Below are 19,050 nucleotides of genomic sequence, written 5' to 3'. Positions count from 1 at the left end.
AGTACCCTGTTGACAATCTTGAACGGCGGGAATGCATACAGGTCGAGATGGGACCAATCCAGCAGAAAAGCATCCACGTGAACTGCTGCTGGGTCTGGAATCGGAGAACAATACAACGGGAGTCTCTAGGTTATCGAGGTAGCGAACAGATCTATGGTTGGCTGACCCCACAGGGCCCAAAGTCTGCTGCAAACATTCTTGTGAAGGGTCCACTCTGTGGGGATGACCTGACCCTTCCGGCTGAGGCGATCTGCCATGACATTCATATCGCCCTGAATGAACCTCGTTACCAGCGTGAGCTTTCGATCTTTGACCAGATGAGGAGGTCCCTTGCGATCTAGAACAACTTCCACGAATGAGTCCCTCCCTGCTTGGAGATGTAAGCCAAGGCTGTGGTGTTGTCAGAGTCCACCTCCACCACCTTGTTAAGCTGGAGGGACTTGAAGTTTATCAAGGCCAGATGAACCGCCAACAACTCCTTGCAATTGATGTGAAGTGTCCTTTGCTCCTGATTCCATGTTCCCGAGCATTCCTGTCCGTCCAAAGTCGCACCCCAGCCCGTGTCTGATGCGTCCGAGAGGAGACGGCGGTCGGGTTTCTGAACAGCCAAAGGTAGACTTCCTTGAGAAGAAAGCTGTTCTTACACCACGCGAGAGTAGGCCTCCTCTCTTCGGAAACAGGAACTGAGACCGTCTCTAGCGTCATGACCTTTATCCAGTGAGCAGCTAGATGATACTGAAGGGGGCGGAGGTGGAGTCTCCCTAACACGATGAACAGGGCCAGCGATGAAAGTGTCCCTGTTAGACTCATCCACTACCTGACTGAGCATCGGTTCCTTCTCAGCATGCTCTGGATGCATTCTAGGGCTTGGAAGATCCTTGGGGCCGATGGAAAAGCCCGAAAAGCTCGACTCTGAAGATCCATACCCAGGTAGACAATGGTCTGGGATGGGACGAGCTGGGACTCCTCAAAATTGACCAGGAGGCCCAGTTCCTTGGACAGATCCATAGTCCATCTGAGAATCTCCAGACAGCGACGACTTGTGGGAGCTCTTAAAAGCCAGTCGTCTGACGGAGCCGGACACAAGATCATGGTACTGCTGCACAGTCTGTGAACTGTCAACCATGGGGAAGCGAGGAAGTACAGTGACAACCCGAAGCTGTCTAGACTGTCTGGGTCGTACAGACAACTCCTTATCGGGTTGCTGAGGTTGCCGCACTGCGTCACAAAAAGTCACTTCTGCTGGTTGTTGAACGTCTTCCCAGTGACACACTGACTCCGTAAACAAAAAATCCTCTAACAAGGACTAAGCTTGGACTGCATGTCTTGCAACACAGCTCAAGGTCTATGGGAGCAGGTGTGGTAACAGACGGGGTTAGCGACTGAAGTGGAACCATTACCTTCCCTGGAAGCATGTTATGCTTAAATAAAAGTCCATAGGAGGCTACGCAGCTAAAGGCTCCTCTCCAAATGACAGAGTCCTCAAGGGAATATCAGAAGGAGGGAGAATAGCACTTTCTCATCTACAGGAACCATATCCGAGAAAAGCTAAGTTCTCTCAGTGAGGGTTTCACTGGTGCAAAAGCAGCAGACTAGAAGGCAACGTTATGAAACTGCTTGACAGTCTAGTGAGTTGGAAACAACCAAAGATGTGTGACTGAGAAGCATGCGGTAAGGTATGCAGAGCATGCTGTATGCAGAGCATGCTGTATGTAGAGCATGCTGTAAGGTAAGCAGAGCATGTTGCATGGCGTGTGGCTTATGCTGCATGGGATGAGGCTCATGCTGCATGGGATGAGGCTCATGCTGCTTAAAAGAAATCTGAACCTGACACTAATCTAGCTGTCCGAGGATTAACCTGGTGAGACATCAGTCTCTTTACCAGAGAGTTTTACCAGATTTCCCCGGGCCACCACGTGACACAATTGGTAGTAATTCATTCAAATTACCTCTAATGAGTCAATATGGATAAATATCAACACAACATCGTGTTCAAATAGAAATAAATTTCTACCTCATACTAGGGATCGAACACTAGCCCCTTCTAATGAAATTAGAATGTAAATTTATTAATAAAACATTAAAAAAAAAAGAATACAAGTGAGTATTATTGATTGTTCCATTTAATGTTTTTTTTTTTTTTTTTAAGTTGTAAGCTGATGGGATAAGCTCTTGGCTTTCATATAGCCCACGGCTCAAAAACTGAGATAGATAGCTGCTAGCGGAAAGTCAACCCTTTAAGAAGTGATAAACCTGTCTCTTGAAGACAAAAAGGTTGAAGGAATCAGTGTTATTGTATTATATACAAATAAAAAATTATCTAGGGAAATTTTGATGAAAATGGGGTAATTTCGTGGACGAATCTAAGGTAATTTGTCCAACTTGACCTGGCAGCACTGTCAAGAGTTGCGCTTGCCTCAAGGGTTGAGGTGGCTGCGCAGAGAGAGGCTCTTGACTTACGAGTTGAGGTTCTTGAGGTGCTTGCCTCGAGAGTTGAGGTTCTCGCCTCGAGGAAAGTGGAGGTGGTTGCTGCGAGAGTTGAGGTGGCTGCCTCAAGGATGGTAGAGGTTGTCGTACCTCAAGAGGTTGCTGCCTCGAGGGTGGTTGTAATGCAAGATACTCCTGCCTCAAGGGTAGAGGAGGTTGTAAGGCATAAGGCTCCTGCCCCCATTGTTGAGGAGGTTGCTGCGTGGTAAGAGGCTCCTGCCTCAAGGAAAGTGAAGGTTGCTGCACAGCGCTGGTATCTGGCAACTCCCAACGCGGCAGCTCACGCATGGAGGTAGCTTGAGGAACCTCAACCTCATACGTCTGGCAGATTGTACTGCGCAGAGGAGGAGGAGCGTTCGTAGGAGGAGGTGTATTAACCTTCTCTGCCTGAAACTCCTGCATCAACACCGCAAGCTGAGACTGCATTGTCTGCAGCAAAGACCACTAGAGTTTAAGAAAGACAACAACAAACGGAGCTACTGTCCGTTGAGACTGAGGGTCTAAAACAGCTGGTGCGGCAACAGACGGAGCTACTGTCTGTTGCGATACCACCTTGCCTCTCTGGGAGGTGTGCAGTTGTCGTACTGCAGCAAGTCCGAACTGACCCAGGGCTAATGGCTACACCTAGGAGTTGGACTTGTGCGGAAGGGACCGACTTGCACTTAAAAGCTGCAAGATTTGGTCCATGGTTTCTGCGAGAAACCTCTTCCGAAGACGAGGAATAAAAGGGCTCTCTCGTCTTTGTGTGGGTGGGGTGATCACGTCGGCAACGTGTGTAGATACACCCGAAACCACGGAGGGAAAACGTCTGTTCGTCGATCAAGGCCTGCTGAACCCATAAGTCCTTCGACATTACTTCTCCCCTGGGCTTGGGAGCTTGTAAGAGGTCCCAGACTAGGCGAACAACTGGCACGAACAGACGAACCCTCGAACGCAACACTGTAACACTTTGCGCTTATCACTTATCACTTTTGATTTTCTGTTTGCACTTATTTCACTGAACTCGAAACTTTAAGTGGTTTGTACCTGAAACACGCAATTCTATCCTTCCTTAAAAGTTAGTAATTGCGAAAACAGAATTACAATGTAACAGAAAAATCTAATGAAAGATAAATAATTCAGTGGCTGGAAAGAGACTAAACACTAGATCAAATAAACTACGTTTAAAATCTCTCACCGCATAAAGCTTGAGAACAAGAATAAAACTCTATAAACGTTTACCTTCTTCCCCTAAAGAGACTAGGGAGAAGAGCAAAAACGATAACAACGTTACTCGCTTGAACGAAACGTTTATCCTCCTCTCTCTCCCTCCGTCTCTATCTCTCTCTCTCTCTCTCTCTTGACTTAGAACCTGAGAGAAGAGCCCAATCATATATATCGTTAAAACATATTATTGTTAAAGGAAAAAAACTGAAAGATTTCCCAAATAAAAAGTTCCTTTATTAGAATTTAAACCATTAAGCTAAGAAAGAATGAACAAAACGCTAGAAACGGTTTACTCTTACTGCAACGTAACACCGTGAAAATTCTCTCTCTATCGTAACGATAGAGCGCAAGTTGAACGTTCTGAACGTCAACAACTGCAGAGACAAAACAAAACGTTAGTTCAACTTTGAAAACAGTACGAGACTATCAAAGAAATTCTTTCAAAAACATTAAAATAGCATAATATGTTAACAGGTAAAACCGAAATGACGGGCTCAATGTTAATTAACTTCGGTACCAAGAAAAGACCGCCTACTATTAGGAAAGGTCGAATATAAACAAATATAAAAATTAATTTTAATAAGTTTATAATAAAAGGAAGTTAATCGAAGAGGCCTATAAAAGGCGGAGAGATATAAAATAAATCTATAACTTTTGTTAAGCAAAATTAAGAAAGAGAGTCAATACTCTCTTAGACACCAACACTTCCGTCTAAGGGAAGGGTCGGCCATTTAAAAGTGAAAGAGAGTTCATACTCTCTTCGTCACCATAATTAATCAAATTAATTCCAAAAACTAGCTAAGCTAATGATAAAACTTCCTGAATAGCGAAAGCTAAACTCTAGAGCAAATACATCACCAAATCGTGAGCAAAAACTCCAGAATCAACAGCGTATCCATGTAGGTCTAGCCGGAGGCACGACAGAGGAAAAATTGAGGTGGTGTCAACAAGAAGTACTGCAGTACCTGGCCACAGGTGGCGCTGGTGAGTACACCCCCCTCTTGTATAGCGATCGCTGGCGTATCCCTTCCGTAGAATTCTGTCGGGCAACGGAGTTGACAGCTACATGATTATCGGGTAAGATTAATATTGAAAAATGAAGTGATTTATGAAAGGCAGAAGCCAAATACTGTATATTCAATTTATCTGGACTGTACACCCAATACATAAGTCAAAATGTAATGAGAGTTGTTTTAAAACCTCAAAAATAGGTTCATTCTTAACAAGGCTAACTAACAATAACTTTATAATTCAGCTGCTGATTATGCATTTTCCTCATACATGAGTTTAGAAAGTATCGCACATATATTTTACGCTACAGTAATAATGAGCTATGAAAAATAACTGCACAACTCTATAAAGAGGCACATATAGTTCACAAATAGACCAGAGCAAGCTTTGACTATCCAATTACAACAACTTGAAAATACTCCTGGATCACTGATAAATCCTTCATTCATTACTTAATGGAAGAGGTCCTAAATGGTGAAAAGTTTATCTGTCAAGAACACTAAAATGACTTAACATAGAAGAACTTGGAAGATTTAATATCTAGTCACCTCATCATGACTCGATTGTTGTTAACCTGATCTCAGATCTCACAAGACTAAAATCTTTTAAAAGTCTAAAAAGAACATCTGGAACATCTAAGCCTCCTTGGGAATTCATGTTATTTCTAAGACCATGGAATTTGATACCCTTTCAATAAGTGATAAAAATCCTGTAATTTACTTGTATATTATGAATTACATACTGCAATTATTGAATAAAAGGAAAAGTACTAGGCCAATTTCATAAACAAAGTAATAACACCCTGCGATACTTTAAAACTCAGGATGTTCACAAATTATCTTTTTATGACATCATTCAATGAAAGAAAAAATCAAAATACCTTATCTGTAAACAAGAGAAAACCAAACACAAGAAATGTTTTGTCCAATAGCACCACAGAAGGAAAAATTACGATCCCCCCAAAAAAAAGAAACATCAAAATGCTTCATGAAAAAATAAGTCCAGAGTAACCATAAAACCCCCTCCCCAAATATCAGTTTACAATGAAAAAACAAACAAAGAGTAATAAAATATTGGTTCCCATTGTGTTCAGTACAGTATTGGTTATTTTGATGTTTCTGGTTATTAGTCATCTTTGTCACTTATTTCTTAATACAAGAGTATTTTTTGCTCCCCTTCTTTCTGGAAGGAACACACATTCAGTCCATTCAAGAGCAAGTTAACGCTTCTAGATCGATATTATTCTACTGCTTTAATGTTTCCAAAGTATTCAAATTTACAAACCATCTTGAGTTTAACTTTTATTCCAGAACAATGGCATGGCTCATGCTGTTGATAACTCATAGTAACCTTTTACAGTTTACTGATGTTTGATCATCCTCTAAAAGAGATTTGGTAACACCTTACATTACATCGAGAATTCTTGCAGGTATTTATGTTAGACAAACTTTCTGTAATTTTCTTTGCTCTTGAGTCTCTATAAAACATTTTCTAGAAATTTTAGCATTTCTTCTGCTGTTGATGATAATGTTGCAGGTGACAATGAAGAAACCGTTCCTTTCAGCATTCATAACAAAAAATATAAAAGAATGCTGCCAAAAATCATTAATCAATAATAATTTGTATGATTTACAAGAAAATAATCATGTGAATAGTCAAGTGATAACAATGTGCGTTTCAACATAACCATTATTGAATTGCACAATCCAATCCTGAGAGCTGCCAACTCCATAATCACCAGGAAGCATGGCAAAGACAGAAATCCCGCAACAGTGGATGAATTAGAAACAATCCAGGCAGCTGCTTACAGGTTAGAGAAGTGGTGGGAAAGTGAGCGATGACCATCCAATGAGGTGCTGCACGGCCCAAACGAAGGCCTGCCCAGCAGAACAAGCCTCACCAGGAAGGATTGGGTAACCCTAAACAGAGCAAGGGTAAAAGTGAGCAAAACTGGAGATAATTGCCACAATGCGGATTAGCCACCAACCCTGAATGCCCATACTCCTCGGTGGGCCGTCGTCCTGATAGGACCCTATTATAATAAATTTCTCTACGACCGACGAGGGAACTGGTTTAGGAGGACTCATCTGCTTTGCGGCACCCCTCAACTGAGCTTTGGAATCCAGCCTTGATCGTCACGCTGTGTTACCTTATCATCATCCGGTCCGTATGTCTTCAGTGTTCCTACCATTGCTTCCCTTTCACATTACTTGACTCGGTTTCACTTACGGGCTGCAATGCAAGAGCCCGTGGTCCGCCTAGATACGGACCAATCTTAATCACATCGCATCAAATGCCAATGTAGGGCAACACTACAAACAATGGAACACATCCTACAAGGGTACCCACTGGGCCCTCACTGCTCAGATCAAAGACCTCAAAGAGGCAAACAAAAATGCCCTCCTGTGACTTTAGCATTGGAGCAATAAGATATGATGAAGATGTGTGACACAAGAGGGAGTATGAATAAACAAAGGAATCAGGGTCTCCTCAAAGTAAACAGAATGTCAGAATCTGGATCAAGCATATACTGTGTCCTCTGGTGAAAACAACAACAAGGTTTGGAATATCCGTAGGTCTTCCCAGACAAGAAAGGGTAGTCGGTAAACATCAAAAGGAAAGTTCTCAAAATCAGTTGCAGCACTACAAACAACAATAAAATGCCAAATGAGACAAGTGTCCAAATTCTAGCTAGATGTTACGGGCTGATAGCAAGCTCCAAACAAGCTGATGTCGATATAGTCTGCTGGAAAAGAGAATTCTTTCTTCAGATGAGTGCCAATTACAGCAGTTAAGGAAGATGAGTCATCAATATTGTGAAGGAAGCCTTCCATATACACCTTTGTCAGCAACAGTAACACAACATATATTCAAGAAAGTAGCCTATATACATATAAGGTGCGGAATAATGTCAACAACAAAACAAATGAAAAACTTAGCAACCAGATATGTAAAAATACTTGAATTATACAAGCTGATATACATAATCCAATCAATATATAAATAACAAATTAAACAGTAAAAGTAATTTCATCTCACGAGGTAAATCAAGGTGACAAAGCACTTATGATTCACTGATTAGTTTCATCGAATTACAGGGAAACACGAGAAAATATTTGAAATCACTTATCATCTAAAAAATTAACTTCAAATAAGGGCAATCCTTCAAGTACATGAGATGAATAGGAAATGTGGTTGTAAAGAACTAGAGATACTATCATGAAATAGCGGGGCAGTAAAAGGGGAAACTTGCGAGTAATAACAGGAAATGAGAAAATGAATAAAAAAAACTATGAAAGTTCAAGAAGAAAATTCTAGCCAGCAAGGTAGCATGAGAAGCAAAGTTCTTACTTTACTGAAATTGTAGGTTTAATACACCTAACAGGTCTTAATCCACCACTAGGTGATCTTCCTCTCATTGTTATTTGGGAATGGAGTGCCAAGGAGCATTCAGACCATGAATATAAATATTTAAAAATAAGTGGTTTGTACAGCAACCAAACACACTGTTTATAACGCATCATAAATTCAGTTCAAAAGATAATAAAACATATTGATAAAATCTGGCTATCTAACAATACGTAATGAATGGAGAAGAGAAATATAGCATTCCCACTGTAAGAATATGCTATAAGAGTATATGTAGCAGAATAAGTACTGCCACTCTGACGTAACCAATAACAGTTATGACTTAAAGAGAACTATAAAATAAAACAATAACCACGGTATTAATAAAAATTTCATAAATGGGTTCTAGTGTATGATGCTAAATAATTTTTTTTTCATATTCTTGCAGCTGTTTGAAATAATGTAGAGATTAATAGCTATGAAATTCCCAAGTCATTAAGGCATAGGCTAATACTATACAGCTTTTGCTTCTACAAACAAGAAACAAAAGAATAATTCATAAAAGAAATAAAAGATGTAAACTATAAACAGACTCAATCATCAGCTATTACACAATTCCAAGTTACTGAGTAAAGTTTCCTGAAAATAATTTCCCCGAGCTGTTAACAAGAGTGATTAATCAAAGAAAAGTTTTTCAATAATTCATCAAAACAGGTATTACAATATTATGAAATGTATGAAACAATGTTTGAAATGACAGAGTGATGCATACAAATGGTGAGAATAACTTTAGAAACAATGGAAAATATTAATGGAGTAATCAGCCATAGCTTCATGATCAAAGTACACAAGACAAACAGAAAAATTGACAGATATAAACACAAGAATTTCATACTGGACACGTGAGACTGGCGGCGATGCTGGATACACACGCAGGGAAAATTTGAATATATTCATATTTTCAAATGTACAAACTCTCCATATACAGATAGCATATGGTAATTAATCTTCTATATAAATATCAACATACAAAAATACATAGTAAATGGCAAATGATCTTACCAAATCCTTCAATTTGCCAAACACTTCCTAGTCATCAAATTTTCCCATTGTTTTATTTTTTTTATTCTTTTTTTTTTGCTTTCTTGGATGCAAATATGCATATAAAAATAATTGTATGCAATAATAAAAAGTAGACAATAAATTGTCATGTTTAAACGGTTATAAAAATCAACAATATCTTGTTAATGGTGCATCAAAGCTAAGCATGAAAGTATGATAATAACAACTTTTACTTCATGCAACCAAATGAAATAAACAGAGATGTTTGTAATGATAATTCAAGAGGAAATCATATAATAAAAGAAGGGCATATGCAGTTCAAAACCAATAATAATAGTTCACCATTCCATTTCATCGGGATGTGCAGGATTACATAGGGCAATATCTTTATTTGGCAACCTCTGACTTGACAGTTCTGCTTTTTGATTATGAAAAAAGATGTTTCTTCAGTTTCTTTCATACCCTTCATTTCACTTTTTATATTTTATTGACAACTCTTGCTTTTAAGTAAACATCCTAACGTTCTTTCATTAAATCGTCCATGATTTGTTTTGTGCTTCTTTGAGAGACAGTTACGGAAGAAAACAAAAGCATCAGAAACTAGATAAGTGAAAATTTGAAAAACGCCTTGTTTGCATTGGTATGTTGTACATTATCTGCTTCATGCTACTGTTTGTGCAATTATGTTGACCTTACATAATAAATTTCCCTAAATATAAATCCATTTGAATATTAAATGTCTTTTGACTCCATGCCGAATGAGAAGTATAACATCCTGATGCAATTGTTTCTAAAGGTATGTGGAAGCAAGAAGAGAGAGAATAAGCTGCTTTTAAAGGAACTCAAAGTCATTTTAAAGTTCCCAAAAGGAAGTGTTGAGTAAACTAAAACACTCTGAATAAAGCATAAAACAAAAATGGTCTCTTGTAAAACAAGAAATTTTTAAGGCCTTAACAAACTGTGCATCATACAAAAGGATGCTTTGTCATCCTTGATGTGACATAAATATAAATCCCACATAAAATAAATCACAAATAATATACGTACTGTCTTTTCTTAATATATAAATCCATATATCTGAATAGATGCACTATAAAACATATAACTTTTTAATAAGAAATCTTTCCCAGATTCACCTACATGAATTCAAATCTTTCTGACTCCATGATGTGCAATTTATGAAATAGAATTGAAATGTAATGCTTCATTGCTAATCAAGACTTCCTGAAAAGCTAAAAGTTAATTAAAGGTCACACAGATGTGATTAATGAAAATTCATTCACCAGTTGTCATCATGTAAAATGGAACATCCTTGGCAATAGTGAACAATGAAAGAACCTACATAATCAAGATTTTCCTTCAATAATGCATACTGTACAATGTTGCAAATAATAGTTGCAAAGCTATATACAAACAGGGTTTCAAATTATCCAACATTAACTCATCACTTGCCACTTTACATATGAAGACTTTACCTAGGAAGAAAGTTTGTCAAAAAGAAATTATATCATTATACAATTAATCAACCTAAAAAAGCTAGTGAAGGATGATACTTATAAAAACTCTCTCTACTTACAGTTTTTACATTTGCACTTTTTGATGAGGGTCTCATCTTTAATGTCATCATGGCATGCTTTGCAGTAGTACCAGGCTCTGTAATGAATAAAAAAGAATTTGTATAAATACTAAGCAGAAATATGTATTATAGCATTAGAATAAGTTAGTGTACATGACCCATAAAAATGATGGCTAAATATTTTTATAGATATGCACACAAACGCAGCACCCTTCTCCCCAGGGTATAACTAATCCTTCTCCCCATACCCGAGGGACGGGGAGCGCCAAGTGTGACCGAAAAGAAATACATACATATATTTATCAATATATTTATATACATATACCAAGGCACTTCCCCCAATTTTGGGGGGTAGCCGACATCAAACAAATGAAAAAAAGAGGACCTTTCTTCTCTATGTTCCTCCCAGCCTGACAAGGGATTCAACCGAGTTCGGCTGCTACTGCTAGGGTGCCACAGCCTACCCTCCCCCAAATATCCACCACAGACGAAGCTTCATAACACTGAATCCCCTACTGCTGCTACCTCAGCGGTCATCCAAGGCGACCGGTAGAAGAAGCAGGGCCTACCGGAACTGCGTCACAATCGCTTGCCATTCATTCGTATTTCTAGCATGCTCTCTTGTCTCTCTCACACCTATCCTTCTATCACCCAGAGCTTTCTTCACTCCATCCATCCACCCAAACCTTGGCCTTCCTCTTGTACTTCTCCCATCTACTCTTGCATTCATCAGCTTCTTTAGCAGATAGCCATTTTCCATTCTCTCAACATGGCCAAACCACCTCAACATATTCATATCAACTCTAGCTGCTAACTCATTTCTTACACCCGTTCTCACCCTCACTACTTTGTTCCTAACCCTATCTACTCGAGATACACCAGGATGCAAAGTGTTGGGGGCAGTAAAGGGAGTGGTAAAGAATAGAGGGTTGGGCATGAATGTAAAGAGAGTTCTGTATGAGAAAGTGATGGTACCAACTGTGATGTATGGATCGGACTTGTGGGGAATGAAAGTGATGGAGAGACAGAAATTGAATGAGTTTGAGATGAAGTGTCTAAGGAATATATATATATATATATATATATATATATATATATACATATATATATATATATATTATATATATATTTATACATACATACATACATACATACATATACATATACACACATACAGTATATATATATATATATATATATATATATATATATATATATATATATACTTTTTATATATATATATATATATATATATATATATATATATATATATAAAATATCAAGACACTTGCTCTTTATCATAAAGGGAAGATACTTCAAATAAGATGTGGTTATGTTTCACACCCACATGACAATTATCCTTAGTAAAATTAACTTTGCTGATAAGTTAAAGCACTAAAACTATTTTTTGTCAATCTTAAAGACAATACTTGGTCAAGAAATAAGATCTTAAGTCAATTATGACAAGGATTTACCTTTAAATCAATATGTTTACAAGCACTGTCTATGATATAGAAATTACAACTCTTTATATCACAGATTTCTGAGGGCTGGTAAGTTTTATATTTTTTATATCCTACTTGTTTTCTTAAAAATAATTTTTGGGATTATAGATGCTTAATTTAATAAAGATAATAGAAAACATGAAAAAAATTATGAAAAAGGTACTTTATACTGTAGATTTATGTATGTATGTATGTATGTATGTATGTATGTATGTATGTACTGTATGTATGTATGTATGTATGTCCATCTATATACCAAAGGCACTTCCCCCAATTTTGGGGGGTAGCCGACATCAACAAGAACAAAACAAAAAAAAAACAAAAAAAGGGGACCTCTACTCTCTATGTTCCTCCAGCCTAACCAGGGACTCAGCCGAGTTCAGCTGGTACTGCTAGGGTGCCACAGCCCAACCTCCCACATTTCCACCACAGATGAAGCTTCATACTGCTGAGTCCCCTACTGCTGCTACCTCCGCGGTCATCTAAGGCACCGGAGGAAGCAGCAGGGCCTACCGGGACTGCGTCACAATCGCTCGCCATTCATTCCTATTTCTAGCACGCTCTCTTGCCTCTCTCACGTCTATCCTCCTATCACCCAGAGCTTTCTTCACACCATCCATCCACCCAAACCTTGGCCTTCCTCTTGTACTTCTCCCATCAACTCTTGCATTCATCACCTTCTTTAGCAGGCAGCCATTCTCCATTCTCTCAACATGGCCAAACCACCTCAACACATTCATATCCACTCTAGCCGCTAACTCATTTCTTACACCCGTTCTCACCCTCACCACGGGACGAGGGGGCTGGGAACCCCCTCTCCTGTAAAAGTATCCTGTGAGACAGCAACAAAGTATGTATGTATGTACAGTATATATATATATATATATATATATATATATATATATATATATATATATATATATAACTGTATATTTCTGGGTCGACCTGTGGCGCCCGGTGAAAAGAGTCCTTCTTATATATATAACCTGTATATATATATATATATATATATATATATATATATATATATATATATATATATATATATATATATATATATATATATATATATATAAATAAAATGTACCTTATAATTTTTTACCTCTTTTTACCTTCTACATATTTCTTATTATGTTTGAATCCATAAAAATATTTAGCAAATCTGGGGATGATAGAAGATAATTCTGATACACCATTTTACATAAATCTTATACACTTTCTCTACAGCCCAGTTGGTTAAACTTCTTTTCCTTTTTGCTCTCAAACTTTTCTCACAACTGCTTTATAACAAAGAATTGACTCAGTATTCATACCTTTTCACTTCATCTGCAGATTGAGCAATGAAAAATCCTTGTGTGTTGGGTTGAATTTTGGTGGCTTTTGGGTTGATTGCAATCTTACTATCTGTTCCTTCTTCATTCTTAACTTCAATTGCTAATAAAAGTAGTTTTAGTTTGGAGAAGCAGAGCCTGTTGGAAAAAATTATGTAAGTACTCTATATACAATGTTAGCATGATATTTCAAATAAAATCACAAATATTTTCTTCTGAATTCCATGCAATTTTTTTTAACATGCATAGTTATTGACTGAAATTTTCACCCAAATACTATCAGAAAAGATGGTCGATTAATGCATGCCTATTGTGCCTTTTCCCTTTATGAATATGAGATTTGTGAAATTGCCTCAAATATTTATTATATAAACGTACTAAAATACAAAACAAAAAACTGAGCAATCAGTTATAGGTCAGGGCAAAAATTGTTTGAAAAACCTGGAACACTTTAAAACTAGGTCTCAGTTTGAATGTGTGATTTAATGCTAAAACAAAAATACAGTCAGCTCCCGCTTTATGTGAGGTTATTCTTTGCGATTTCGCTTGACTGTGACATAGAGAACCATGTAACCTATTAAATAAAAAAATAAAATATTTGTGACAAATACTCCAGCGGCAGGACGATTTCAAACAGCCTGTGCTCTTTGAACTTGGCTAGCTTTGCACCACTACCGTCTCTGTGCAGTACAACATCCCATCTCACTCTGACTTGTCACCAGAGATGCTATTTCAGCACTTTTTGCGCTAGATCTGGCGGGTTTCTAGAGAATTATAGCGCTTTTACTATCTGGCACAGTTTCGTTACTTTATGCCATCACAGAATATAGTGCTTTTACTGCTGATAGTATATAATATTTTTGAGCAGAATCATGTTTTCAAGTAAAAAATTGATGTATTTGTATACAGTAGTACATACTGTACTCCTGGACATTGTTTATATTTACAGGAAAACAGAGTAGATATGTGATTCCCTACAGTACTGTGCAAGAGACAACGCATCAGGAATTGTGCCATGCTTCAAGATTGCTACGTAGAACTTCAAACGAAAATGGTTAATGGTCGTTGTATAAAATATGTACGCTTACTTAATCTTAAATTGTATACATATTGTACAGTACAAAGATAATACCTATAAAAGGAATGAGTTGCCATGCGTGGCGCTGTAGTAGTACGGGAAGGGGATCCACCGGGTAACCTTGATAACGGCTCCCATTCATTTTTGCCACTCTTCCCACTCAGAGCGAAAACTCTATTCAGGGTGAAGAATGCCATGTGTCGTATCAAGAAATACGTCCCGATATTATGCGATATCTTTAAGAGTTTTCTTAAGGATACTCGCACCAGGAGTTAGAATTCTGGAGACCTATGGTCAATTCTCTGGGAGTATCACTGTAGCTAAATATCCCTTAGAAAGCTGCCTAAAGGAACCTTCCATCAGGACAACATGGCTATCTCCCCCAAAAATAGATTTTTCGCTTTGCTTCAAAATTCGTTTATTGTAAATGTAGGCTATGTGTGCAGTGATTCATCAAAAAGTCTAAATGTAGGCTATGTGTGCAGCGAGTCATCAAATAGTCAAGTTTTCCAAACTAAAACGATGAACACTTACAGTATAGTTAAACTTTACTGTAGTGGTAGTACTGTACATATATTAAAGCAATACACACTACAGTATCACCTATAGTCTATTTCTTTTAGCAGTGTATATTTGCACCGACTCACAGGGGTGCCCTTTTAGCTCGGAAGGGTTCCTGATACCTGATTGGTCGGAATTATTTTTGTCGGAACACCTTCATTGTTCTCAAATAATTACCAAGTAATGTGAATCGAAACTTATTTATTAACCCATATTTCTCCATCAGATATGTTTTGTCAATAATCAATGTGAAAGAATAAATATATTATAAAGTATCATCATAGTGAGTCTAAATTTAATAACACAATCCGCCGAAGTCAACGACAGCAGCTTATTTTCGGATCCACGCGTTGTAATTTTGTAATTTTTTCACATATTTTAGCACAAATTGGGATAAATTACACTCAGCATAAGTTAAACATGTTATTATAAACTCTTTGAATACCAGAATTTACCAAAAACATGGAATTAATAAAACCCGATATTTGTGAAAACTTAAGGATATGTAAAAGAACAGCCTGCAGCGGCCTGGCGGGAAAAAAATCCCTTCTGACTGTCATAGACGCAGTTTTTTTTTTTTGTAATATAGTTCGGCCTATTCCTTTCAGTTTAAATAGTCTTGCATTGTCTCTCTTCGTAATATTTTGCTTAGTATTTTCCCCACATTCCTGTTCCTCACATAATATTTATCTATTTTCCCCGATATTACTTCTTTCATATAGGGGATATCCGCACTACGGTTCCTTATTTCTTAACCTCTGTGGAAAGTGTTGGCTTGAAGGGAAGCGCATGCTAGTCTCATTGAAATAGTGTAGAGGCAGGAATAAAAAAAAATACTATGCTTAATTTCATTTGATATAATGTGAGCTACTGAACAGGTTTACAGAATAGGCTATACTTGCTACACAGCATAAAATTTATATTGTTAATATTATTTACATACTGACGTAAGGTACAAAACATAAGGAATCGTAGTGCGGATATCCCATATATGAAAGAAGTGATATCGGGGAAAATAGATAAATATGTGAGGTATATAAATATAAGTGACAGAGATAATCCACATCAGAGCATTACTAGGAAGTGAGTCAAACCCTGGAGAAGCACCTAAAGGGTATCTGCTAGAGGAGATCAAAGACCATAATCAGGGTCTTTGGAGGACAACTGCCTCCTCTTCAGGGTCTACAAAAAACATCCTCTGACCCAAATTCTACTACATGGTTAAAGGCCTGGTCTTGGCTTCTTGAACACACGGTAGGCGGATAAGGCAATTCTCAGGGTCCTGTGCCCAGCCTCAAAGAGTTAGAACAGTTGTTATGATATAACGTCACCAAGCATGGCATCAATGAGGATTGGCCGGGTTATTACATTCTGCCTGGTTACACTAAACTTTCAAGTTACTCATTGGTAAAAAAACAAATTATATTAGCATCCCACAAGATACTAAAATAATGCACATTTTTTGCCTATCTCCATTACAGTAAACAGTTGTGCTGGAGGGCTGTGGCTGTAGATACTGTTTCAGGGACCTGTGAGACTAAGTGCAAAATGGCTAGTCCTTAGCTTTTGTAGTTTAAGAGTAACATGCAATAATTCAGAATTATTTCCATTTTTGGAGGAACTCCAATCTATTTTGAGTTACTGCTGAGAGGGTTAAAATTTCTTTTGATCCTCCCTTCTTTTTAGGCCTTACACGCAATTGAGAAAGGATCTATTTTCCTTGTGTATTTTCAGAATAAATAAAGATTTAACTTATTTATTTTATTTTCCAAAACAGACTCAGACACACCCATCATTTGTGGTAAGTGGGGTCCAACAAGCTTTTGTGTTCCAAGGTTAATATTACTAATGCTATTAATATTACTTTTATTACCATTATTATAAGTTACTTTGAAGAGAAATATCCCCTAAAAAACACAGAAGTATATACATCACTAACCCATTGTTGGGTCTAACATACCCACAGAGGCTTATATATGGTAATACAAACATTGGGTCTGTTGGACCCAAAATGACTTACTGAAAAAATACATGGAAAGAGTAGAATGATATGACCTTCCCCTACAAGGGCTATATACAGGAGGAGGGTACTGGAGAGTGGGGGTGACCAGCATCCATACACACAGAATGATCACATGATCAAGATTGGGTTGGATCCCACACACCCAACAGTTGTGTTCTAGGATTTGGAACATTTTTCGAGTCCAGAGAGCTCTAAAACATGGAAAAGGTTTGACTTATACCTACCGACAGCCTATAAAAAATACTGTTTTTCCATGGCTTAAAAATACTGTTTTTCCATGGCTAAAAAATACTGTTTTTCCATGGCTAAAAAATGGAGGGATAAGCTTACGCTAAATACAAGTAGAGATGAAGGGTTAGATTCACCTGCTCCTACTAGCAAACATCTACCTCTAAGGCTTTGTTGGTTAACCAGACATACCATGTCCTGATTCCCAAGGAACAGGCAAATAATTGTTTGAAAAAGAAGCTTTTCCCACCAAAGAAAACTCATTGAGAAGTTTTCTAAAAACTTAGATGACTCATACATCATAGTATTTCTTTGTTATATAAGAGCTGTTCAGTATTTTTTTTGTCAAACTATGGATATTAGAGATAGTGTCTCTAATTTGCTATGTGGTATTAGAATTCCAAATCCTCCTCTATCCTAAAATGCAATGCTATTTATAGATAAAAGTTTGGTCACAGAAACTCACAAATAATTGGGTTAAAATCTCATGAAAGCCCTGAAGGTTAGTGTTTAGTATATTAGGAGTACACCTACATCTTTTTAATTTTTGCAGAAATCTCTGTATGGAAAGAGTTTCAGCAGCAGTTCAATGACTAACATTTTGGTGTCTGCAGAATGTTATCTTGAAGATTCTTGTTTTTCTTATTGAGGTTGCTGGGTTCTAGGTCCTATAGTTGCTGCTTGTCAATGTGGTCTTTTTAACTATTTTGAGTTTTGTTAATTCATAATTTCCTTATTTTTGAAATTATCTAAATATCTTTAAAAAAAAAAAAAAAAAAAACGGAGTCTCACACTTCAAGAATGGTTTGTTACCATTAATCTAGACCAGTTGAGTCAAAAATCTTAATTATTTTATAATGTATTATAATTCTTTAATTCTACTATCTCTTTCCTTCACTGGTGTCCCAATTCTATGAGTGTGTGGGAGTCAGCAATATGAATATCAGGGGAGGTGCAAATCAATAAATGGAACTTTGATAAATCAAAACTTGTTATTTCTGTATTCCCCTGATGGTCATATACATGCCCACCCATCATTCCCACTGACTTTTGATGTCAAGAGGATAGGGAATAGTTTGACTTCAAAATTGAAATAACAAAGAGGCTCTGGGCACTTCTGTTCTTGCCATTATCCACTAGAGTGTCTTATTACTTTACTGGAGGCATTTATCTATTGAAAGGAAAGAAAATGGGAAATGTTTAAGTTCTTTAAATTTTAGGGGTAAATGTCAATAAACTGATCTTATAAAAAAATATCTTTGTTTAAAAAGCTGATTTCTTAGCTACCAGGTTGATAATCAACTAAAGAGTTATAACTAAATACTATAGGCTAAATAATCATACAGTAATATAACCCTTTCAAGACTTGGATATTTTACATATAACAGCTGTACTATAGAAAGGAATTTTATAAATATGTACAATATATCAAACCTTAAATTATAATGATTTAGTTTACTAATGATTTTCCAATAGTATTTAGAAACAAAGGTCTTGCACGAATACTAAGCATTCACATTACAAAGATCAAAAGAGAAATAATTTTATCCTTAAGCCATTGATATTACTGAACTCAGAATACAAGGGGAATACTACCTCTTGGTTAGTTTTCTATTAACAGGTAATAACACTAA

The 19,050-nt window shown here is 37.2% G+C and overlaps 1 protein-coding gene across 46 annotated transcripts in view; it reads right to left on the bottom strand.

Moving 5' to 3' along the window:
- Positions 1-19,050, bottom strand: part of slo (calcium-activated potassium channel slo) — a 608,128-nt gene that overhangs the window by 74,093 nt on the left and 514,985 nt on the right. For all 46 annotated transcript variants that reach the window (XM_068393381.1, XM_068393340.1, XM_068393345.1 and 43 more), the window contains 2 exons: positions 13,509-13,664; positions 10,691-10,767 (listed from right to left, as the gene is read on the bottom strand). In XM_068393381.1, the coding sequence (XP_068249482.1) occupies positions 10,691-10,767; positions 13,509-13,664 (233 nt within the window). The remainder of the gene's footprint in view (positions 1-10,690; positions 10,768-13,508; positions 13,665-19,050) is intronic.

This window comes from Palaemon carinicauda, chromosome 19 (genome assembly GCF_036898095.1).
Source record: "Palaemon carinicauda isolate YSFRI2023 chromosome 19, ASM3689809v2, whole genome shotgun sequence".
In the NCBI taxonomy this organism is placed as follows: Eukaryota; Metazoa; Arthropoda; class Malacostraca; order Decapoda; family Palaemonidae; genus Palaemon; species Palaemon carinicauda.
This window is presented reverse-complemented; position numbering and strand designations above follow the sequence as displayed.